At 33.8% G+C, this 26,255-nt stretch overlaps 2 protein-coding genes across 2 annotated transcripts in view; both read right to left on the reverse strand.

The window, feature by feature from the left end:
- Positions 1-26,255, reverse strand: part of LOC143056900 (uncharacterized) — a 438,790-nt gene that overhangs the window by 137,177 nt on the left and 275,358 nt on the right. The window lies entirely within an intron of this gene.
- On the reverse strand, positions 8,823-26,053 carry LOC143057341 (uncharacterized). Its single transcript, XM_076230643.1, has 8 exons — positions 25,408-26,053; positions 24,191-24,762; positions 20,578-20,676; positions 19,595-19,885; positions 17,977-18,171; positions 15,109-15,147; positions 11,775-12,282; positions 8,823-8,826 (listed from the first exon to the last, which is right to left on the reverse strand). Exons 3-8 carry the CDS (start codon positions 20,615-20,617, stop codon positions 8,823-8,825), a joined length of 1,077 nt encoding a protein of 358 aa, XP_076086758.1. The 5' UTR covers positions 20,618-20,676; positions 24,191-24,762; positions 25,408-26,053.

Here is a 26,255-nt window from a genome sequence, read left to right on the forward strand (position 1 = left end):
TCCATCTGAGTATTAATCTGTTAATAGTTGGACCAGATAAAGCAATCGTTGAAGAAACTGAAATACCTACCATCAACTTCTTGAGTCATTAGGTATGATAAATCTATTTGTATATGCCTGCCATAAAAGACGGGCCATATAGTGTTACCCTTGACCATCCCTTCCTTGAATCATTAGGTATGATTAGTCTATTTGTATATGCCTGCCATGGGAGACGGGGAGAGTGTAACCTCTAACCATCAATCTTACCATATTTTCTTTTATCCGTCCTATTTTCTTTTGTTTGAAACTTGAGCAAGGGAATTCATGTCCTCAGACGTATTCCTCCTTTATTCTGTTAGTGTTCTTGAGTAGAATATGCTTTCTTAGATAGTGGTTGCACTTATATTTTACTCTGGGGGAAACTAGATTATTTTTTGTGTATAATTTGGCTTTGAATTATCTTTCAGTTACTGTCCTTACCAAATGGTTCTAACAATTTGCACATACGATGCTTACATTAAATCTAATGTGATTACACATGAGGTTTTTAAAATACAAATAAGGTGAGCATTTTGTGAGCAGAAAATATTGTCATATGAAACTAACCTAATTTGCATGTTAAAATTATCACTTGCAAATTATCATATTAACTCATTCACCCCCAACAGTATATTTACACTGCAACATTGATAAGCCAGTATCAGTTATCATGCTGTGCCCCAAACAGTGATAAGCCAGTATTAGTTATCAGGCTGTGCCCCAGAGCATTTTTATCTAATTAACTGTTCTACTATGAGACGTGCACAAGCATGATATTTACCTTGATTGCTCAGTAATTATCCAACATTACTCCATCAAAATTTCAGTGAATAAAGAAGAAAAAATTGTCTTCCCATACATATAAATTTTATCAAAATATATACATAAAAAATCACATATTTATGCAGGTAAGTAAACATATTCTAAAATTATTACAAAAAATATATGAATCTCCATGAATATATCCTCTATTTACACAAACAACTGTGGGAATAATTTCCTGTGATATGGTCTAAAACATTCTATGCACAAATTTACAGTACACTGAGCACACCCAGTTTTTGGTTCCTTTCTAATTTTATTTTGTGAGCACAATTTGCATGTCTTCTTCTTTGGCATATTTTCGATCCAATGATTACTTGGTTGGAGTACTGGTCTTGATCGACTGACCGTTTCCTTTTCCCATGAAATTGTCCCAGCATTTGGTGAGCTAGTTTCATTCTAAACTCTAGCTGAGTCATTTGACGTAGCCTGTTCTTTTTTGTCACTATTTGGTGATTGACAGACTCCCTCATAAGAAGGTATTCGTTTACAATACTGATGTCCACAAGGAAGTTGAAGAGGTAAACTGATCTGCATGGTCTACCCCATTCATGAACATGTTATAATGTTTGACTGACAGAGGACAAGGTACTTCTTTGATGGTACCACCTTTTTGCTAACGATTGACTTTGTCGAGTTCACCAAAACAGTTTGTTCATAATAAGTTAATGTTTTTTTGTCCCTCCAAACTGTGACTCGCATATAATTTTTTTGCTTGACAACAAACTGGCCTTGTTCTTTGAGTTTGATACGGTCTAAACCAGCAGGTAATCTTTTACGGTTTGCTCTAACCGTGCCACACGCATAAGTTCCGTGCTCCCATAAACTTGTTAATAAATCTGGTGAAGTGGATAAACTATCACAATAAAGATGATGACCCAAACACAGGGGTCATAAGATCAAGAACAACTCTTTTGCCAAGGTTTTGTTCTGGATTATTCATGTTATTGACTGTCTTTCCAGTATAGGCTTGAAAGTCATTTATGTACCCATGACTTGGATCTGCTCGAACCTAAACTTTGATCCCCTTTTTTGTAGTCTTCAAGGGAACATACTGTTTGAACCCAAACCTGCCATTCAAACCAATCATTGCTTCGTCAGTGGATACTTCCATATGTGGTTTGTATTCTTGAAAGGATTTATCACTAACTATTTCTAGTATCGGTCTTACATGGGCCAGTTTATCATGTCCGGGTTGAAGTCGGGGTGGATTTTGTGTGGTGTTTGCCACATGTAAATATCTTTGTAATTCCTTACATCTGTTTCTTGAAAATTTTTCATCAAGACTAGAAGAATGAAAAAGTTTATCTTTGTACCAATACATATCCATATTGGAAACAGGAACGATTCCCATAACAATCTGACCCCCTAAGTATGCTTTGATTTTATCACTAGTAGTTGGAGTCCAATTTTCATTTTGCCTCCCACTTGCGTAAGCATTTGTTTGCGTTGCTTTTTCCGAATAAAGCATATCCGGGAAAATTAAATGAACAAAATCTATCTCCGTCTTTTCCTTGTCCATGTGCGTGGTCGGACCGGGCCGTTGACCTGTAAAATCATTTATTTGAAACGGCCGAAGTTCATCACCCCATTTTGCAATTTCGGCAAGTGCAACATTGTCATCATCGCTTTTAAAACCTTCATTTTCATCATAATCGACGTCTGAAAATTCGATATCAGAATCAATATCATTCAATACATCAATATGCTGCAAATATCTTTCTTCTGCAGCATTTATATCACGTAATTCAAAGCCATCAAACTCACTTTCACTCTCACTACTATCAAAAATTTCAGCCATTGTTTTATTTTTTTTTTATTGAAAACAGCGCGTACACACGTGTAACAAGAATGTCTAAATACGGCGTAACCTTTGCACTCAGAATAAATAAATTTCACACAATAAAATGTTAAACCCTTTTCCATTGGACAGTATTCTTTAAATTCTGGAAATCCCCCAAGAAATAACCAATCGGAGCGGTTCTTTCAGAGTGGTGTCGACCACGAGTACAGACGGAATCGGCCATTGAACTAGGTAAAAAACCACGACTGTAGTTATTTTAAAAATACAATTTTACAATTATAATTAAGGAAGTTCGCTGCTCAGATTCAAAATAATTAGCTATCCATAACACTAGTATATATTGATAGGAGATTAATTGAGGTATCAAAAAAGCAAAACAAATATAGGGGTCGATGTGTTTGTTTTCGAGATATAAGTCATTGGAATTTAGGCGGGAAAATGTTCTCTCTTGTTTTTTCTTAGCCCTGTCATTGACCCATTAAAGTTCTCAAAAACTATTAAAAAATAAATAAAATTTTATAAGACTTTTACAAATGGCTTAACATTATACATGTACAAGATTTATAAAAAGAAAGATGGGGGACCATGTGCAATTTTTTTTAATGCATCCAATGGATAAAACCAGAGGATTTCGAAAATCTGAAGAAAAAAATCCAGAACATGACAAGCGAACATCCTTAAGTCGATTTTTAGAATTTGATTAATTGTATATCTCTAATTTTATAGGAATTTACCCCTTTTCCAACAAATTGTGTAAAATTGATTTTGAAAATGATTTTAAAATAAATGAAAGAATACATAATTAACCTATTCATTTTTCTAGAATAAGAACGAAACTTCAACCGAGTTTCAAAGCAGATTGTATTTAAACTTTCCGACAAAGCATTGATGGATGTGCCACATTACATTCATTTAGTAAGTGTACTGTCGATTTGATTGTTATGCCACATTTCAGTTGATTTGTGTCTTTAGGGTACCGTGTCATTGATATTTTATTTGTGTCGTTCTAGTACTGTGTTGGCCGGATTTGTCACGTTTTTTATGTTGTTTAAGTATTGTCTGATTGGTGTTTATGTTACATTGTTTTGTTTGTGTTGTATCACTATGGGTTGTTTTTCATTGACAAATATGCCATGTTTTGTTTTAATTGTGTTCTTTGAGTACTGTATCATCGACAGACATGCTACATTGTTTTATTTGTCTTTACAGATCGGGCTCAATTACGTATGTGCATCACCATTTGTCATTGACGTATATGCATCGCCGTTAGTCAATTGACGTATTTTCATCGCCGTTAGTTACGGACGTATATGCATCACCGTTAGTCATTGACTTATATGCATCACCACTAGTCATTGACGTATATGCATCACCGTTAGTCATTGACGTATATGCACCACCGTTAGTCATTGACGTATATGCATCGCCGTTAATCAATGTCGTTTATGCATCACCGTTAGTCAATGTAGAACATGAATCGCCGTTAGTCTTTGACGTATATACATCACCGTTAGACATTGACGGATGTGAATCGCCGTTAGTCATTGACATATATGCATTGCCGTTAGTCATTGATGTATATCATCGCCGTTAGTCATTGACGTATATGCATCACCGTTAGTCATTGACGTATATGGATCTCACCGTAAGTCATTGACGTATATGCATCACCGTTATTCATTGACGTATATGCATCGCCGTTAGTCATTGACGTATATTCATCACCGTTAGTCATTGACGTGTCTGCATCACCGTTAGTCAATGTCGTATATGCATCACTGTAAGTCACTTTCGTATATGCATCGCCGTTAGTCATTGACGTATATGCATCACCGTTAGTCATGTAAGTCATTGACGTATATACATCGCCGTTAGTCATTGACGTAAATTCATTCCCGTAAGTCATTGACGTATATGCATCGCCATTAGTAATTGAGGTATATTCATCGCCGTTGGTCATTGACGTATATTCATCGCCGTTAGTCATTGATGTATATGCATCAACGTTAGTCAATGTCGTATATGCATCACTGTAAGTCAATTTCGTATATGCATCGCCGTTAGTCATTGACGTATATGCATCACCGTTAGTCATTGACGTATATGGATCACCGTAAGTCATTGACGTATATGCATCACCGTTATATATTGACGTATATGCATCGCCGTTAGTCATTGACGTATCTTCATCACCGTTAGTCATTGACGTATCTGCATCACCGTTAGTTAATGTCGTATATGCATCACTGTAAGTCAATTTCGTATATGCATCGCCGTTAGTCATTGACGTATATGCATCACCGTTAGTCATGTAAGTCATTGACGTATATGCATCGCCGTTAGTCATTGACGTAAATTCATCCCCGTAAGTCATTGACGTATATACATCGCCGTTAGTAATTGAGGTATATTCATCGCCGTTAGTCATTGACGTTTATTCATCGCCGTTAGTCATTGACGTATATACATCATCGTTAATCATTGACGTATATGCACCACCGTTAATCATCGACGTATATGCATCGCCGTTAGTCAATGGCGTTTATGCATCACCGTAAGTCAATGTAGTATGTGAATCGCTGCTATTCATTGACGTATATGCATCGCCGTTAGTCATTGATGTATATGTATCGCCGTTAGTCATTCAAGTATATGCATCACCGTTAGTCATTGACGTTTATGGATCACCGTAAGTCATTGACGTATATGCATCACCGTTAGTCATTGACGTATATTCATCACCGTTAGTAATTGAGGTATATGCATCACCGTTAGTCAATGTCGTATATGCAACACTGTAAGTCAATGTCGTAAGTGCATCGAAGTTAGTCATTGACGTATATGCATCACCGTTAGTCATTGACGTATATGCATCGCCGTTAGTCATTGACGTAAATTAATCCCCGTAAGTCATTGACGTATATGCATCGCCGTTTGTGATTGAGGTATATTCATCGCCGTTAGTCATTGACGTTTATTCATCGCCGTTAGTCATTGACGTATATACATCACCGTTAGTCATTGACGTATATGCACCCCCGTTAGTCATCGACGTATATGCATCGCCGTTAGTCAATGGCGTTTATGCATCACCGTAAGTCAATGTAGTATGTAAATCGCTGCTATTCATTGACGTATATGCATCGCCGTTAGTCATTGATGTATATGTATCGCCGTTAGTCATTCAAGTATATGCATCACCGTTAGTCATTTACGTTTATGGATCACCGTAAGTCATTGACGTATATGCATCACCGTAATTCATTGACGTATATTCATCACCGTTAGTCATTGAGGTATATGCATCACCGTTAGTCAATGTCGTATATGCAACACTGTAAGTCAATGTCGTATATGCATCGAAGTTAGTCATTGACGTATATGCATCACCGTTAGTCATGTAAGTTATTGACGTATATGCATCGCCGTTAGTCATTGACGTAAATTCATCCCCGTAAGTCCTCGGCGTATATGCATCGCCGTTAGTCATTGGGGTATATCCATCGCCATTAGTCATTGGCGTTTATTAATCACCGTTAGTCATTGACGTATATGCATCACCGTGAGTCATTGACGTATATTCATCGCCGTTAGTCATTAAAGTATATACATCATGGAAACCAATTGTGCCCCTCTTCTTGCCGTTAGTCATCGACGTATATGCATCGCCGTTAGTCAATGGCGTTTATGCATCACCGTAAGTCAATGTAGTATGTGAATCGCTGCTATTCATTGACGTATATGCATCGCCGTTAGTCATTGATGTATATGTATCGCCGTTAGTCATTCAAGTATATGCATCACCGTTAGTCATTTACGTTTATGGATCACCGTAAGTCATTGACGTATATGCATCACCGTAATTCATTGACGTATATTCATCACCGTTAGTCATTGAGGTATATGCATCACCGTTAGTCAATGTCGTATATGCAACACTGTAAGTCAATGTCGTATATGCATCGAAGTTAGTCATTGACGTATATGCATCACCGTTAGTCATGTAAGTTATTGACGTATATGCATCGCCGTTAGTCATTGACGTAAATTCATCCCCGTAAGTCCTCGGCGTATATGCATCGCCGTTAGTCATTGGGGTATATCCATCGCCATTAGTCATTGGCGTTTATTAATCACCGTTAGTCATTGACGTATATGCATCACCGTGAGTCATTGACGTATATTCATCGCCGTTAGTCATTAAAGTATATACATCATGGAAACCAATTGTGCCCCTCTTCTTGCCGACGTGTTGCTTTATTATGAGGCTGACTTTATACAGGATCTTCTTAGGAAGAAAGAAAAGAAGTTAGCAATATTCTTTAACTTTACGTTCCGCTGATGATGTTCTTTCACTAAATAATACAAAAATCGGTGACTATGTTGGACGAATCTATCCAATCGAACTTGAGATAAAGGATACCGGAGTACTACATATACAGATAAGGCTGTCTCATATCTGGACTTGCATCTAGAAATTGAAAATGAGGGCTGGTTGAAAACAAAGTGTTACGAAAAAAGAGATGGTTTCAGCTTCCCAATTGTAAATATTCCATTATTATGTAGTAACATTTTAGCAGCGCCTGCATACGGATATTGATACGATATTCGCAAACTTGCATTTCCTATCATGATTTTCTTGATAGAGGATTGTTGCTCACAAGGGAGATATTAAACCAAGAATTCCAAATGGTGAAGTTGAAGTCATCCCTTCGTAAATTTTACGGACGCTATCACGAGTTGGTTGACCGTTATGGAATAACCGTTTAACAGATGGTATCAAATATGTTCTGTATGTCGTTACTACAATACATTTCCAAAATTTTCACGAATGTGACCTACCAAATTAAGACTATCTACCGGATGTGTAAAAACATAAGCAACACGACGGGTTCCACATGTGGAACAGGATATGCTTAACCTTCCGAAACACTTGAGATCACCCTCCAGTTTCTGGTGGGGTTCGTGTTGCTTAGTCTTTAGTTTTCTAGGTTGTCCTCTGTACTATTATTTGTCTATCTTTTTATTTTTTATCCATGGCATTGTCAGTTTATTTTCAATATATGAGTTTGACTGTCCCCCTGGTATATTTAACCCCTCTTTGTGTAATTGACTCGCTTGGTTGCTGTCTCATTGACGAATTTGCCTAGTTAGCACCATGCGCGCGCTCTGCACGTTAAGAACCGTTGCAACATTTCAATCCTTTAAAGGTTGGTCCATGTAGGTGGCCTGTTGCTAGTCAAAATTATGTCCTAATCCGCTTTTACTCTTTTTTAGAGACAGTAAGAATACTACGACTGCTTCTATTTTAGGACCTACATTACCTATTGTCTATACTGTTAATTTGTTTAAGTTCTGAAAATGAAATATTGTGCCACTGGTCCTTAAGCAACAAACAATCAATTGTTGTCGTAATTGCCACATTGTTTTATTTTGTGAGTGTCAAGGAGTTACATGAAACATCTGTTTTATTATTTCTTTCGTTAGAGTACTGTGTCACGTGATTTATATTATACATCCTATTATAGGATATGTCTCGTAAACCTTTTTCACATTTAAAAAAACAAAAATTGGAGTTGTTTAAAATAACCTTTAGTACTTGTGTCATCAATGTTGTATTTCATTTGTCTTTTTTATTATCTGCGTCGTAAGGGTATAATCTCTTTGACGTATATGCAACATCTTTTTATTATCTCAGTCGTAAGTGTATAGTCACATTGACGTACATTTATATTCCATATCTTTTTATTAACTACGTCGTACGAGCATAGTCTCATTAACCTATATTCCACATCTTTTTATTATCTGCGTCGTAAGGGTATAATTTCAATGACGTATATTCCATATCTTTTTTTTTATCATTTTCGTCATAAGAGTATAATCTCATTGACGTATATCCTACGTCTTTTCAATATTTGCGACGTTAGGATAAAGTCTCATTGACGTATATTCCACATCTTTGTACTATATGCGACGTATGGGTATAGTCTCATTGACGTATATTCAACATCTTTTTATTATCTACGTCGTAAGGGTATAGTTTCATTGATGTATATTCCACATCTTTTTATTAGCTGCGACGTAGGGTATAGTCTCATTGACGTATATTCCACATCTTTGTATAATCTGCGTCGCAAGGATATAGTCAGATTGATGTTTATTCCACCTCTTTTTATTATCTGCAACGTAAGGGTATAGTCTAATTGACATAAATTCCACATGTTTCTTTTATTCTGCGTCGTAAGGGTATAGTTTCATTGACGTATATTTAACCCCTTTTTATTATCTGTGTCGTAAGGGTAAAGTCTCACAGACGTATATTCCATATTTTTTTTTTATTATCTGCGTCATAAGATCTAGAGATATAGTCTAATTGACGTATCCATATCTTTTTATTATCTGCGTCGTATAAGGTATAGTCTAATTGACGTATATTCCACATCTTTTTATAATCTGCGTCGTAAGGATATAGTCTCATTGCTGTATACTCCAACTCTTTGTTTTATCTGCGTCGTAAGGGCATAGTTTCATTGATGTATACTCCAACTCTTTGTTTTATCTGCGTCGTAAGGTTATATCTCTTTGACGCATATTCCGAATCTTTTTAATATCCGCGTCGTAAGGGTATAGTCTCATTGATGTATATTCCACATTTATTTTATCTGTTTAAGTTCTGAATACTAGGTGTAAATGACAAACCTGTATTGTTCCTTTGGGTCGCTTCAACTTCGTACTTTATTTGGCCTTTTTAACTTTTTGGATTCGAGCGTCACTGATGAGTCTTTTGTAGACGAAACGTGCGTCTGGCGTATATAAAAAATTTAGTCCTGGTATCTATGATGAGTTTATTGGTTACTGTCTCATTCACATATGTCACATCTTTTCTTATGATTTGTTTCCTTGAGCATGTTGAGGTACCGCATTATTGACGGATATTTCACAGGATTTGATCATTTGATTTTTTTCGTTTGCGTATGGTGTTATTGACCACGTCGGCTTTCTTTCTTTGATCGTAATTTTCTTAAGGACGTACTTTCTTGTCTCCAAAAACAAACAAGAGATAGGTTTTTTTTTTTTGGGGGGGGGGGGGGGCGGTAGGGGGGAGTGGGGAACTGCCGCATAATAATGATATATTACAATTTTAAAGTTGTTATATCGAGGTCAGACTAAGACTAAAGTCATACAACTTTAAATAATTATCATCTTAATGTCAAAAATCAAAACCCTGACGTGTTAAAATCCAAACATTCAAGAAACATACGCCACTTAAAATTTCAAGTTAATAACATGTACATTGTAGAATAGTTGCGAGTTCTTAAACATGCACTGATGGACAAACAGTATAACGAATAGAGAATAATGGACAAACAGTATAACGAATAGAAAATAATGGACAAACAGTATAACGAATAGAAAATAATGGACAAACAGTATAACGAATAGAAAATAATGGACAAACAGTATAACGAATAGAAAAATGAAGATCCCATCCAGACCCTCATACCAAACAAATGAAGGAAAAAAAGTATCAGTTCAAAAGACAAGCAACCCGACGACACAAAACTAGAGGCCCTAAAGAGCCTGTGAAGCTCACATTGGTCTATGTGCATATGAAGCAAAGAACACAGATGGATTCATGACAAAACTGTGTTTTAGTGATGGTGATGTGTTTGTAGATCTTACTTTACTGAACATTTATTGCTGATTACAATTATCTCTATCTTTAATGAACTTTGCCAAAAAGTAACATAGGGAAATATTATTTTTTTTTAATTTACAAAGTTTATGAAAATTGATTAAAATTGACTATAACGGGCAAAAAACTCCTTAAGAGGGCAATTGACCATGTTGGCCATGTTGACTTATTTGTAGGTCTTACTTTGCTGTACATTATTGCTGTTTACAGTTTATCTTTGTCTATAATAATATTGAAGATAATAACCAAAAGCTGCAAAATTTTCTAAAAATTACCAATTCAGGGGTAGCAACCCAACAACGGGTTGCCTGATTGGTCTGATAATTTCAGGGCAGATAGATCTTACCATAATGAACAATTTTGGCCAGGTGAGCTAAACATTGAGAATTTGCTCTGATTTTAATTTACGAACTACACATCCTACAACTTAATAAGGAGACACATATGACTAAAATTCAATTTTTTTTTTTAAAGTTTTCAAAGATATGATGAAGTATTTCTTGAGTAGTGGTTTTCTCTGAAACAGTAACTGGAAGTAAATCAAACAACATAAGAGCTTTGTAACATTTCTCTAAATTTTAATAAATCTGATTTGTTGTCACAGATCAAATTAATGCGTTTATCACCCAAAATACAGCAACCCAACGACACACTACGATGTGTAATTTATTTCGAATTTGTTTACAACCATTACATAGAATATGTGTTTCGAATAACAAAAAATAATGAGGATATACATATGACTTATATTAAAGTATTATCTTAAAAAAAGTAAATATATGGTTTAAAAAGATATCATAAAACATGTAAAAGATATTTTTAATATTGGTTTGTATCAACTATCAAACATCAAGTGGTGTTAACCAATAAAACAACACATCTTTGTAACATTTCACAAACTTTCCATATCAAGATACCCTCTTGTCATACATGAAATAAAAGTGTTTATTTACCAAAAAACATGTATATAACAAAGTCTTTCTGTACATAAAATGAAATCCATTTAAGTTAGATTGATAGTAAAGAAAACACAATTTGGTACAAAATATTTTGTACAAACAGATCCGACTTCGAATACACTCATTGTCTGAAGGAATTTTTCATGTTTATTTATGTTGATATTTGACGTCAAAAGTAAAAGCATTTCCGTTAAAATTATTACAAACAAGAAGAATATTTTCTTTTTTGTCATAATAAATTCCATACGGCCAATCCAATTCATCAGATTCAGTAAGAAGTTCTCTATGATGTTTACCATCATCAGATACAACTATTACAGTGTGTGTTCTATCATTAGTCACATAGACATTCCCTTCGTTATCTGTTGTTACACGAATTAAATCTTGAAATTCATCCATTTTAAACTTCCACATTAACTTTCCTTCTAACGAGCAGCAGTATATTGATGATGTAGTGTTTAAACACACCAACCTGTCTCTGTCTACTGTAATGTCGAAGATATTGTATGAAGGTACCGGTATAGTACGTATTACTTTACCTGTCAGGTTCATCACATGTATTATCCTCCAATCAATAACAACGTACAGGTTATTATCATTATATGATATTCCGTAGCAGTCACCATTGGTGTTGATTTTACTGGTGATAGAACGTGTAGATATATTTATTATCAGTATGGTACTTTTCCAACAGGATACTGCTACAGTGTTACTATCTATCTCTGTTATAAAACGTGGTTTACAGGACAGAGGAATGTGATCGATATCAGAACCGTCTGAATTACAAATAATTAGTCGTTTATTATCACAGTCAGTAAACACTAATGTATTGCCTGTTTTAATGCAGCTAGTAATGCTCAGTATTTCATTCTTTGACTTTTTAATATGTAACTGTTTACGCAAAGTAACAAAAATAGGAAGGTTGTATTTGACGGGTGTTTGAGCTTGGGTGAATGATTCTTCTGCCTTTCTTGTGTTTTCTGAAATGGATAAAAACAAAATAACATTCAACAATATCTGAAAAAAATGGATTGAATGTTGTAACATTAATCTCTTTGTTAAGTAGAGTATGGAATGTTAATTGGGGAAAAATAGGGGGATATTTTTAGCAGATTGACTTCATTTTTATCGGTAACTTCACAATAATCATGCTTTGTTTTGTTTGGCGGCTGTTTTTTTTTCACCTTTGCACATTAGCCTGTATTTTGTGTTAAAGAATAGTCCATTCATCCGGTTTTAGGAAATGTTATTTATTTCCACAGCGAATCTTCCCCAAATTCAAGGATTGAAAAATGAGAGAGACTTAAAACAAGGCAAATGTGCTAAACAAGTACTGGACAGACCTATTCAGTTGGAGACATAATTTGTTTGGCGCTATCTATCTATGTCACGTTCTAGAAAAAAATGTTGTTTAAACTTCCTTAAGTTTGTTCTTTTTGCCGCAAGGATACATAGGGGTTTATTGGGTTTTTTTTTACAGAACCAACTGATAAAAACCACTAGACAAAGGGAAAACTTTGGCACAATGAATAAAAGTAGAAACACACAAGAGATATTACAAAGATGTATTATTTGTTGATTGCATAACGTCCTGTGACAAATATTTCATGCATGTTCAGGACGAAAATGACAATGAATCTGGTATATAGGTCGGAGAAACATTGAGACTACTACTGGAAAATGAGGGTTTTATTTGTTAGGGACAGGCAAATTGCCTTGTAACAGCCACCCCCTTACGAGCCCCTCAAAGAGTTGTTACAAGGCCATTTAACTTACTGAGAGCGTGGTAATCTTTCTACACCATGTTCACGAGGCATCGGATTTAACGTCACCATTCTGACCAGACTTGGCTTAATTTCCGTTACATCACGTAAAGCCAAACAGACGCCAACGTTGACAAAAAATGTATTGACGCTGGGAAAAATGGTCACAATGAATTAAAACACACCAGAGATATATTGATATTGGATAGAAGAGTGGATTTGCGATCTTTATTTAATTTTATCATTCATTTGCTGTAATATATGAGTTGAGTACTGTATAGAACAATAATCAACGTGCCATGATTTAGAGGGGCTTCTGTTTAATAGTGACTTACTGAAAATGAACGAAACATTTGCCACTGGACGTTTCAAGCTAACAACAATTCAACAATGTATCACCCTTGAGATTATCATATAGAAAGGATTTGTGTTGTTGTCTTAGCTATTCTTCATGACTAAAAGTATTTTTTGTGAAAACTAGGGGAATTCAAAAACACTTATGTGCACCTTACCACAACATGTCTTTCGGTTATGCTTAGATCTGACAGAGAGCAAACTTTACAAAGGATCATCTTGAATCCAGACTAAAGCCATTGGTAAATATAATAATATCTAGGTATGACGGGGCTTTGTTGCAAGTGGTCCCCGGTGGATTTGCTGAATGTATAAGAACGCACTAAAATCAGAGTATAATTGGATGACAAGTTTGTTTTGGACACACGTTGCTGTCAATATAATGGTATTATATGTGACTGTCATAAAAGTGAGAGGTTTATCTACCTATAAATCCAGGTTTATAATCCATCATTTTCTACATAAGGAATATGATTGGTTTTCCATTCGTTTGATGTGTTAGAGCTGTTGATGTTGCCATTTGACAAAGGACTTGAATGCATGAATACGATTTATCGTGTAAAGGTAATAATATATAGATGTGGTATGCTTCTCATAGAGATGAATCTCCACTAAAGACCTCATGTCATAGAAGTTAACAACAATATGTTACCGTAAGACCTTCAACAATGAACAAAAGAAACAATTTCGCGTGTCTGACGTCAGAAAATGTATACATCACATATTTTTGTCGTTCAATATTTATACAAACACTTTTTTAAAATTTCATATGGTCAATATTAGCATACAGGGTTAAAAATCAAAAGAATGTAAGAATTAATTTTTAGAAATAGACCAAGATTTGAAATAGTCCAAAAGTTCTATATAATTAATATAAAAATCCACAAATGGCTCATTTCACTACGTGATTTAAATAATTTTGACGTTTGTGGTTCCACGTATTTTCTAATTTCTAATAGAAATATAACATGACATATTATAGAACACTAACATACTGACAGGATCTTAAATTACAGAGTCACGTTATAAGAACAAAAGAAATACAAAAAGTCGCACATACAAAACAAACCACCAAAAATGAAAGATAATACAAACACATTGACTGGATGTATAATTACCGAGCCACGTTAAATGGGTATCACAGAAAACAATACAACAGTAAAAGTAATATTAATAATATAATAAAGACAAATGAAAAAAACAATATAACACGTTGTTAAGATGTATAATGTATAGTCAGCTTTTAAAGATCGTAAGATGACAAATGTAGAACCAAAAAAATAAACGGCCAGATTTATGTCTATAATAAAAAATTGTAAAACAAATATGATGAACAGCAACATACGATCCCCGCAACAGACACATAACAAATGTGGCGGTATTAAACATGTTTGCTGGCGTCAAACCCTCTTTTAAACCTGGGACAGATGTGTAACTGTAATATATTAAAGAACAAACTACCAACATCAGTTTAAAATGAGCATTACTCCTCATACCGATATAAATCACATAACGACCCTAACACAAACACTAAACACGATATACATATCTGAGAATACGTAGAGTTAACTGAAGCTAGTTCAAAACCAAAAACTAATAAAACAAATAATCATGTAATTGAGTGCAGTTATCTTTGAGGGGACAGCAGTTAGCATGTTACATGTCTTTTTAATCGCATGTACAACTTACCTTCGGATATCAGAGATTGGGAGTATGCTTCTTCTTTTTCTGTATTAGAGTAAAAAAATCGTTTATTTCATTTGAACAACTAATTGGTTAGATTATTTGCGTTACAAAGGTATTCTTTTTGTGTTCTCGTCTTTCAAATGACTGAAACATTTGCCACAGTTGGTAAATACTCCTTGGGTGACTGGGAAATAGATATTTTGTCACCATAGGTGATCATCCAACCGGCCGGAAAGCCCTTTCCAAAGTGACGCCCTTTTTACTGTATGGGATGTACAAGTACGCAGTCACGTTTGTTCAGAATGGGGAAGTTAAATTCAAAGCCTCGTGAAGAGAGAATGACACACACTCTGCACTTGAATAATCAATGGAACAACTTGTTTTTGGTCCGTAGGTGGTATGTTACATCACAACTTTCCCTATCCAATATACCCTCTTTTTTACGTGGAAGTCTAGCTCTGCTAACCCGTACCTAAGATCACCCCCAGTTTTTAATGGGGTTCGTGTTGCTCAGTCTTTAGGTTTTTACTATTATTTTTCTGCTTGTCTTTTTAGTTTTTAGCCATGGCTTTGTCCTTTTATTCCTCTGATTTGTTTCGTCCCTCTTTTCTCCTCCCGTCATACCGAACGGCCTACCGTCATCCCGAACGGCCGCACTCAAGACATACTTTCCATATTAGCAATCAATCAATCAATCTATGTCTTATGAACCGCTCTTAAATATTTTGTGGTTTGTAGTGTCAAATTTTTATTGGAATGATATATTCTTTCTTTCTTTCTGATTTGATTTTTTTTTTAAATTAAGACACTTCAATATTATGGTAATAGAGACTTTACCATGAAGTCTTCCGCTATTGCAGTGATCTTGTAGGGAGTACGTTTAGCGAGGGCGCTCGCTTATCCAGGATATAAAAAATGCTTAAATATCTTTCTTAGGGGCTAGGTTTTGTCGCAAGGTTGTTTCGCATGATGTATGAAAACGCATCCACATCGGAACAAACTAGGGAGGTTGAATACGCTTCCTGCATTTTAACTCTTACGACCTCGCTTTACGAAAACAGTAGTTGGACTATTACATGGCCGTACATAATAGTCTTCTAGTAAATCTGTTCTTAATTAGTGCACTTTCAAATACAATTCGGAAATTAGAAAAAAGTCAATAAAAATGTTAAATTCATAATTGAAGAGAATCGCATACAAAAGTTGTTAACATTTTCTAATGTAGAAACTGGTGGATTGAACCTGGTTTTATAGCGCTAAACCTTTCACTTGTATGACAATCGCATCAAATTATATTATTACGATGCGTGAACAAAACAAACATAATTGGTAAAATAGTCAAAATATGGGTACAGCAGTCATCACTGTGTCACAATCTCAAAATAGACAAGTAACAAAAAAGCACAAAATGTATCAATCAAATTTTAAAATCACATGCATTGCTTCGCGTGTTTGACGTTATAAAATGTAAACGACACATACGAAGAAATATCAAATCGTTTTGCTGTTCCATTGTTTTCCAAAAAAAATATAATTTCACATTGGGAATAGTGGTATACATGGTTACAAAAATCAAAAGTAAGACCAAGTTATTGGAGTAGGTTAACAGTGTAGAACTTGTTGTTAGAATTATATTATACTATAATAATCTATTATGCATTATTTGATGAATATTTTTGGGGGAACAAGCAAGCTGCTCTCGTTAAAAGAAAAATATAGAACCTGGTGAGCTGTTCGTCTTTACGATATTTGAGACATTTATATAGATGCATTCTTTGAAGGGGTTTAACCTGTAATTTTCATATTTGATTTATAACACTAAAATTACACAAAGTCTAAAGTAATCATTTAGCAATACATGGGTTCGATTTTGTTAATTATCTTTCGTGTGTATTTTTTTGTCTAGACGTCATCAACCCTAATGATTAGTCGAGAATAGAAACATGGTCAGGTTTTTCTTCTGAACGACAGCAAAACCGTTGACAAAGTAGGACATCCGTTGGTTATTCAGGATGTACAAGTACGCATCCACGTTCTGTCACAATTGGTGAATTAAATCCGATGCCTCTTGTGGCGTTCTTTGCACGTTATGAACCATCGCAATAACTCTTAGAGTTAAAAAATATCCACCTACGTACATTTCTATACACGTGTAAAAATAACACCACGAAAACAAAAAACTATTTTACAGTTACATTATAATATATATATATATATATTCGATAAATATAGAATCATTATAGAATAAAGAAATGTTCAATGACTTTCCACACAACGCATCATGAATCAAAAGCGAATGTATAAGTGTTGTTCGGTAACGAACAATTTCCGATATTTGAAACCTTTGATCAGCTATTCTTTTTTTACATTGACCGTGGACTTTTAAATTGAAATAAAGATGAAAAATTCAAGGGTATAATTTTATCGTTCCGAAGTGTCAACTCAATTCCCTTTAATGCAACGCCATCGAAAATAAGTTGACAGCACACATAAGTGTTTAACGCCAGCTAATTTAGTTCATCTTGATTGTGTATATACTAAATTTAGTCCTGGTATCTATAATGAATTTAATTAGTTTGCCTACATATGTAGATTTTAACATTTAGCTTTTGGTAGTTATTTATTTTATTCGATCAAAAAGGTATCATCATTCTTTTTTATATATTTTTAATCCAGTATAATGTACCCCTTCAGTCTTAATAGGTCGAAGTTAGCTGTTTTGATTAAAAGACAGCTGCATTGGCTCGCCGAAAAAATACAGGATTATTACGACAACACAAATTTAAAAACAGAAAACACTGTTATTTATCTGTTTTAGATGTATTTTTTTTTTACATTTTTACAAATTATGAAATGCCTTAAATTAATTACCAAGACAAATAGGTAGAACTGTTGCAGTAATGTTATTGTTTTTTCCTCCTCCGTTTGAATGTATGATGATGGCGTCCGATATATGTCTAAATTGCTCCTCCATTTGGTCGTTGGTTTTAAATAACTCGGCCTCGAAATCAAATTCTAAGTAAACTGGTTCTCCCATGGTTGTTGGTGCATTCCATTGTGTGAACTCTGAAAGGAAGAGGTAAGAAAAATATATAACCTCTGGTAGTAACGTTTATATTGTTGAAATCTTTAATATACTGATTACTATTCAAATATGGAATGATTTAAAGATAACATTTGTTGTTTTTATAATTTGATTTTGTCGTGTTTCCTTCAAGTCTCTAGTTTTAACCTGACATCAAATCATATAGACTATAGACGAAACCTATCGGCTGTGAACTGTTTAAAATCTGAATGCCCATTTAAATCTATAATGAGCATATGAAAAGATAAAAACTTAAAAAGCAAAAAGTATCCACAAGACAACAGATTCGTGCATCATAGTCACACACTTTTAAAATATTTTGTAAGAGGACGTCGTCATATTCTCATAGCAGAAGGTGAAGTTAAAGGATAATGCTAGCATCATTTGTTCCCCCTAATGAGCAATTAAAGTGGTCATAACAAAGTACAGTTTATTAATTCTTAAAGGGTACAGTCCTAAGATAATGTCGTAATGATTTCTTCTTTAGTATGTGTAATGTTTTTGTTTGGGGTGTTTTAATTGTCAAGTGAATTGTCAATATCTAATTCAGCTATGAAGCAGTTTGTGTAATGTGATTTACATACACACAAAAAAGATGTTTTGGAATTTGTATGTGGGGACAACAACATCTCTGTCATTGAGGTTTGAAATGTCCTTAGCAACATTTGGGTATTTCAAGATCCATGTAGCATGTGTATTTATAACATATTCTTCTTTTTTATCTAAAGAATATTATTTTTATCATTGACCTGAAGGTTTCCTTCAGTTTTCCAAAACACGCCTTTTTTTTTTAGATATATATAATATTTAATCCACCATTTTCTACATTTGAAAATGCCTGTACCAAGTCAGGAATATGACAGTTCTTGTCCATTCGTTTTTGATGCGTTTTGTTATTTGATTTTGCCATGTGATTTATATGGACTTTCCGAATTTATTTTCCTCTTAGTTCAGTATTTTTGTGATTTTATTTTTTATTCATAAATAGTTTGTTTGGTTAACGTTCCTAGATAAGATATCTGTTCCATCCCATAGAGACATAACTTGGGAACGTTACCAGTTTAAATTCACATGTATAGCGGAGAAATTGAAGTATGAGGGAGACCCAAAGTGACGGGAAAGGTTGTACAGAATTAAGTAGAAGCTTTAACTTTTAGTCGTTCGAGGCATATACATATTGAAAATAAACCTTTAATAAAATAGTAGCGCATATCAACTTTTTTTCTTTCAGTTCCGACTTTTATTCGGGTCAATTTAGTTTGCAGAACCTACGTACTGTGTGGTATTGTCAATTTCTAATCGTCCTAAAAATTTGAAAATTATTTGTCATTTTACTTAAAACAAACATTTAGTTATTTAAAATCGAAATTAAGATATCGTTTTTATAGAACATTAGTTACACACCTTGAACAGGTATCAATACCAAATCAATAGTCTTAGTATTGAAGGTCGTAATACGTTCTAAAATCCTTCTCAGGAATAAAATAAGGGTAGATTGTAATAGTTGATCTGTTTCCAGAAATACCGCCAATATCTCTACATGTAGAACTACACTCCCTTTAGTGGCAACAATGAACTCAATTCCACTCAAGTCTTTGTTGATCTCGTCTCTGAGGGAGTTCAGAATATCAATTGTTGTTTCGACTTCCTCCTCGTACTGGAAAATGATCTGTACACGGACTTTACGTTTTTCTTCTAAATATTATAAAGTGTATCATTATATTACTTTCCGTTAAGAATTTTCCTCGGAGTTTTTTTTGTTATGTGATGTCTTACAAGTCTAATGTTATAAAGCTATTTACATGATGATATTTATAGCTATTGAAAAAATGATCTTTTGCATAAATGAAAATATGTACTTGCTTGGCAGTTATTTAAATCTTCAAATCCGCTCTTTATGAAAGCATCTAACATGGGTTTTTTTAATTTCTGAGGTCAAAGGTGAAATCCGTATACCATTGGTACTTTTTACATCAACTAATCTCCAAATTATGATGTGACTTTTCACTGAACTTCATGAAAAATTCTGTATGTTTTTCCGTCTTTATTAACCTTGCCAAGGTGTCGTATCTGTTAGCCTGTTCGTGATGTACAGGTACCTAGCAAGGACCGGTAGGAATGGGTAAGCTAAGCCCAAGATTAATGTGGTGTGAGAAAGGATGGGAACGAATCTTTGAGAAATTTGTATGTGACCTGTTGCATAGTAAAGTGTCTTTATCTAACCATTGTCTTGTATTTGCCACTGAACGTTCAGAAAACGTCAACCAATCAATCATTCTTTGGATTCGTGATTTATTTAAAAGCTATTTTATAGTATATATATTCTTTAATTTCATTTTGTTTTCTGAGGTAGTAACACAAAAATATCATATATTCATACTAATTACCTTCTGATGATTCTTCCTTCAATATAGATCTCAGATTCATTAAACTGTGATTAAAACTTTCTCCCCAGAAAAACTTTATAGGTTTGTTTTCAAATTGCACTGTAAATTGAAAGTACTTATACAATAAATACATACATTTATACGATGCGCATTTTAAGAATGAAACTAGACGACAACCAGTAATTTAAATATCCCAAATGATGTTACTTTATAATTTTTGTCCACTCTGTATAATACGTATACGTATATATAGCTTAAATTGCGGAGACGTATATATTCTATTAACGCTATTATCTGTATTTTTCCTTTGATCTTTTTTTGTGATAATTTTCATATCACTCGAGTAGAGTGAATGAAAGTTATCGCTTGTTTCTAAGGTCCTTAGCAACAGCGTACAATTCACATCCACGCGTTATAGTGTCGGCCAATCAGAAAAGTTTAGCCGAAACTATAAAAAACCTTATCGGTCAACAGAAATGTACAATATTAGGTCAATGTCAGGGAAATATGAACTTTTTTGTATGAGGCTGAGAAACTGGAAAAGGGCGAGGTTCTACCGAGCCCTTCCCCAGTTTTGCGCCGAATACAAAAAAGTATATAATTTTATGACATTGAACTAAAATTGTTTTTATACTGCAACTTAAATTAATACATTGATAGCTTTTCAAATCGTAATACAAATGCCAAACTTATCTCAATCCCTTAATGAACCCCTGATTTGGAAGAAAGTGTTCCATGATGAAATTGACATAATACGACATATAGCTATGTTACTATTTAGGAAATAAACACTGCTATACTTGCTGTATAAAAGATGATTTCTCGTAAGACGTTCAGTAAATATTTTACCGTGAATTTAATAATTAATCAATTTATATTTAATAAAAGTGATCAAATCATGTTTCTAACAAATAAAAAATGTCAATTCTACATAAATCTACTACAAATGATCATCGGTCTGTCTGCATTTCTTCTGAATACATGTATAGTTCTTCGTGTGCTATGCTCAGTCATCGACACATCAGAATTATAGGACTCGGAGTTCGACCTAGATACAACGCTTCAAATCATAGAAAACTTTGAATATCAGGAAAATTTGTATGCACAATTTGGAAAATTTTCACCTGACGTTCCAAATTTCAATTAGTAAACATTTAGTAAAAAGCAAACTACTGAAACTGAAAAACAAGAAGTCACGACTTAAAATATTAATCAAACATCCAATTTACAATCTAACATTGACTTTAAAACGGTGAAAATGGTGTTCGCCATAATTGAACACAGCGGATGATCAGATGAAACAACTTTTTTTTTCAACTGAATGAACAAGCTGTGTGATTACATATTTATATCAAATAAGCCTGCGCCGAAAAATAGTACCTAAAAAGGAAATGCATTATCATCGTGTAAGATATATTTTTTGATGGAATTTGTATCAATTTATATTCGAAAATACACACAATAGCGATACATAAATTATTTATGTTTTTTTTTTAAACTCGATGCATTTTCTCATTCTCTTCTCATCTCGCCCTTCGATGAGATGAGAATGAGAAAATGCATCTCGTTTAAGAATAAACAGCTGCGCCATGAGCGCATGATACGCCCGACGTCTTGTGTGGAAGTTTTATGCATTAATCATAAATAGTTTCTGAGAAAGTTTGAAGCAATAACCATATATATTTTTTGAGATATGGCGGGACATGTGAAACCCCAAAAACTAAATATCACTAAAATAAAATTTTGAATCAAAACCAAAAAGTATACAGATCTTTAGATTGATATAACAAAGAAGTACGTAAAGGCTTAAGCAATAATCATAAATTGTTTTTGGGATACGGCACAACATGTAAAAAAAACCTCCCCCTTTTTTACAAAATACTCAATAACTCAAAAATGAAATTTTGAATCATCACCAAAAAGTATACAGATCTTTAGATTAATATAACAAAGACATGTGAAAAGTTTTAAGCAATAATCATCAACCGTTTTTGAGATATGGTGCGACATGTAAAAAAAACCCTCCCCTTTTTTTACAAAATACTCAATAACTCAAAAATCAATTTTTGAATCATCACCAAAAAGTATACAGATATTAAGATTAATATAACTATGACGTGTTTAAAGTTTTAAGCCATAATCAAGAATCGTTTTTGAGATACGGTGCGACATGTGAAAAAAACACACCCCTGTTTTAGTTACAAAGTACCGTAACTCAAAAAGTTTTAATCATATTTTCACCAAAAAGTATACAGATCATTTGACCATCATAAGAAACAACTATGTTAAGTTTCATGAAATTTGGATAAGTCGTTCTAAAGTTACTGTGCGACATGTTTATGCCGGACAGACAGACGGACGGACAGACAGACGGACGGACACCGGACATTTGTATACCATAATACGTCCCGTCAAAATTTTGACGGGCGTATAAAAACGTGAATAATCTATAAATATATAACACATATGGAACGGACGAAAACAAGAAGAACAGAAACATACATGTTTTGTAAACTAAATCCGCCATAAAAATATAAAAATTAACAAGGAAGTGCAACTCTGAAAACGTTCATCACCCGTAAAAAAACAACAAAAAAGAATGAATGTGAAAACAAATGCTGCTGTAGATATAAATACGCATACAAATTAAATCGGGCACAAAAGTGTGTTCCTGTAAAAATATTTCAAGTACAATGTACGCTATACATCAAAACACTATGGATCATGAGGGTTTTCGGCATGAATAAATATATCGGGTCAAATTTATAATATTGCCATGCAAAATTTTATTTTTTCACTAACGTTAATAGTTACCATGCATCTCCTGTATTTGATTAAAAATATAAATACACCTAAGAACTTCTATCTCGTTATCATGCCATATTTATACAACTCTCAATCTGCTGAAAATTATTATAAACTATAAATGATGAAGGCAAATTTTCTGGACGCCATAACGAGTTGGTAGCCCGTCCCGATTTACTCTAATGTAACCAACTGACTTAGACTTATGACTATATTTGTAAAATGACGGCCTCTCCATGTGAAACAGGAAACTGTTACTGCTTCGTTTGTATTTTGTTTGCCCCTTTTCTAGGTTTCTAAGTTGTTTTGGTGTATTTTTGTTGTCATTTCGTCGTGTTTTTTTAATGTTTTTTGCCATGGTATAGTTTGTATTTCGACTTCCAAATATTCATTCTTCGCCTCTCTTTTGGTGAAAGTAATTGATATACGTCAGCTCAGAAATATATGAGCAGAATAAGAGTAATCTATAAACAAAATGCAAAATAACAAAGAATCTCAAAGACTCATTAAAAATCACAAAAAACAGCTCCGTCGGCAAATATACAGAATCTCATGATTCTGCATATACTTTCAGGAAATTTATACAATTATCGCTATTTTACGATTGCCGTTGTCAAGAAAATTCACAATATCTTCATAAGTAAAATAGCGATAAACAGATTATCATTGGTCATGTCAACTCGATTGCTTTGCTCACCGTACCGGCTTAAGCGAGACAATCAATCTCGTTGAGTTAACCAACGATAATCTATAAATTTTGGCTACTGTAATAACATAAATATGTTTTAAAAACGCTGATGGTATATACCTTACATTTTATATTTTCCAGCTGTTTTAAGGCGTTCATGTATTTGGTCTGCATTTGCTTATCCATACTACATGTCTTATGCATTATTATAAGTCGTTCATAATTTGTCTTGTTGAAAAAGTTCCGATCCATTCTACAACCAATATCACGGAACTTGTCGAAATAATTATCAAATTCATCTGTTCCGATGTTTGTGTTACATCGGTGAGCAAAATGGTTTCTGTAACGACGAATGCGTTCTACATCATCTGCCAGTTTCATATCTGCTTCTTCTGGTTTATTTCCCCATCCATTTGTAGGAGGACTTATCAGCAAAAACTCTCGTAACAACTTATAGATCAATGTAATGTCCATTGAATCATATGAATTGGACGACTTCGCACCTATTAATACAGTTTGCTGATCATAGGAGAAACTTTTTAGATGCGGCAAACATATTTGGTACAATTTGTTAGCAGAAATATTTGAGCGGATTATATCTCTGAAGATATTTAGGAAAGTGTCAATGATCACTCGTGAAACTCTTGAATAACGTTCTGTGTTTTCACTATCCTCATCAACTGTCTGGATTACTACAAATACAGTAAACGCAGTTTTATATGTTATATAACTACTTTACTTAATAATTTTAAGAGTCGCCACCAATGATATATAACAGAAAATTTGTTTTTACGGTCAACTTAAGATTACTTGTCCTGGATTTGTGTGTGCCTCTATGGCAGGATGCAAAATAGACATTACGGTACTAATATCAATACGAGTGTCATTTAAAGATGCAGCGGAGACTTATTCTTTTGAGATGCCAATCAGCAAAGCCCAAATGACGCACTTAAATCCTGATATTTCATTCATGTAAGATTAATTAAAAACAAATTATTGACATCATATCGGCCGTTTCGTCATTTCATACATGACGAATAATACCCTTACGTATGAGAACTACACATTCCGATAAAAAGTAAGTGAAAGAAACTAAAATTAAACATACCAATATTAGTCAGTATTTTACGGGTTTCAAGAATTGTATCACGACCACTATATTTCAAAACACATAAAAGCGCGATTATTGTCAAACATATAACGTATGTGTTATAATTGTTAATTGTGTTATTTATGTTCTTACTTTCATGAATTTCACACATTTTATGGTAAATCTGATGAGATATCAAATATGTTTACGGTTAAACGTCATAGTTTTATACTACTATTAACCATACCATTGACTTGCTGCATAAGTGCCAGTTGTTGAAGCATATCAGTAATATCAATATCAGAGTTCTGAATTGTTTGGTACAATTGTATAGAAATATCTTGACAGAGATAAGTGTCCACTCTCTTTAGAACCTCTTGTGTTCTTTTTTGGAACTCTTCGTAATATAGCTGTGATATTTCATCCGACTTTCTACTGATAACGTCATTAGTTGCATTAAGTATTCTTTGAATATCGTCGCCGATTTCAATTTCCGTATCGTGTGGAACATTACCCCACTTACACGACGGTTCATGCAATAAATTTTCAAATCGCAATAATTTAAAGCACAATTCGGTTGTGAAGTTATTTAAATTTGGAAGTTTTTCCATCAAGGATATTTCACTATCTGTGAAATCGGTAGGTATGTTATTTAGTTGATATTTCACTTGTAATCCTCTAGGACTAATACATTCTTTTAATATTTTTTGCATTACTTTCGGGAATAGTTTCTTGACAATATTGCCTAGTCTTGCAAGTCTTTCTTTAGATTCTGCAGACATAGTTAGAGTTGCTTTGTTCAAGTTATACACTACAATAATAATTTAAAAAAATTACGCGATGTATATTCGGCAATGCATACATGTGATATTTAATACACAAAAAAGAAATTAACATAATACCAATTTAAATAACTTCGTTATTCAATTGGTAAAAGTATTGAATAATTCCCTAAAGCTCACTTAGTATTATTTGCCTGCTTCGTATCATCATAATTGTATATCCTGAAAAAGGATATTCTGTATTTGTAATTGTAAGAACTAAAGTAGTACATGTAGTATGGAGAATGGTATATGTGTGGTATTTTACTAATAT

This window comes from Mytilus galloprovincialis, chromosome 13 (assembly GCF_965363235.1).
Source record: "Mytilus galloprovincialis chromosome 13, xbMytGall1.hap1.1, whole genome shotgun sequence".
NCBI lineage: Eukaryota > Metazoa > Mollusca > Bivalvia > Mytilida > Mytilidae > Mytilus > Mytilus galloprovincialis.

Coding starts and splice junctions, on each gene's coding strand:
- LOC143057341 (XM_076230643.1), bottom strand. CDS start 20,617: ATGAATCTGAGATCTATATTGAAGGAAGAATCATCAGAAG. Junction 18,172..19,594: donor GGTATTGATACCTGTTCAAG/GTGTGTAACTAA, acceptor TCTTCCTTTCAG/AGTTCACACAATGGAATGCA. Junction 15,148..17,976: donor AGTTCTACCTATTTGTCTTG/GTAATTAATTTA, acceptor ACTCTAATACAG/AAAAAGAAGAAGCATACTCC.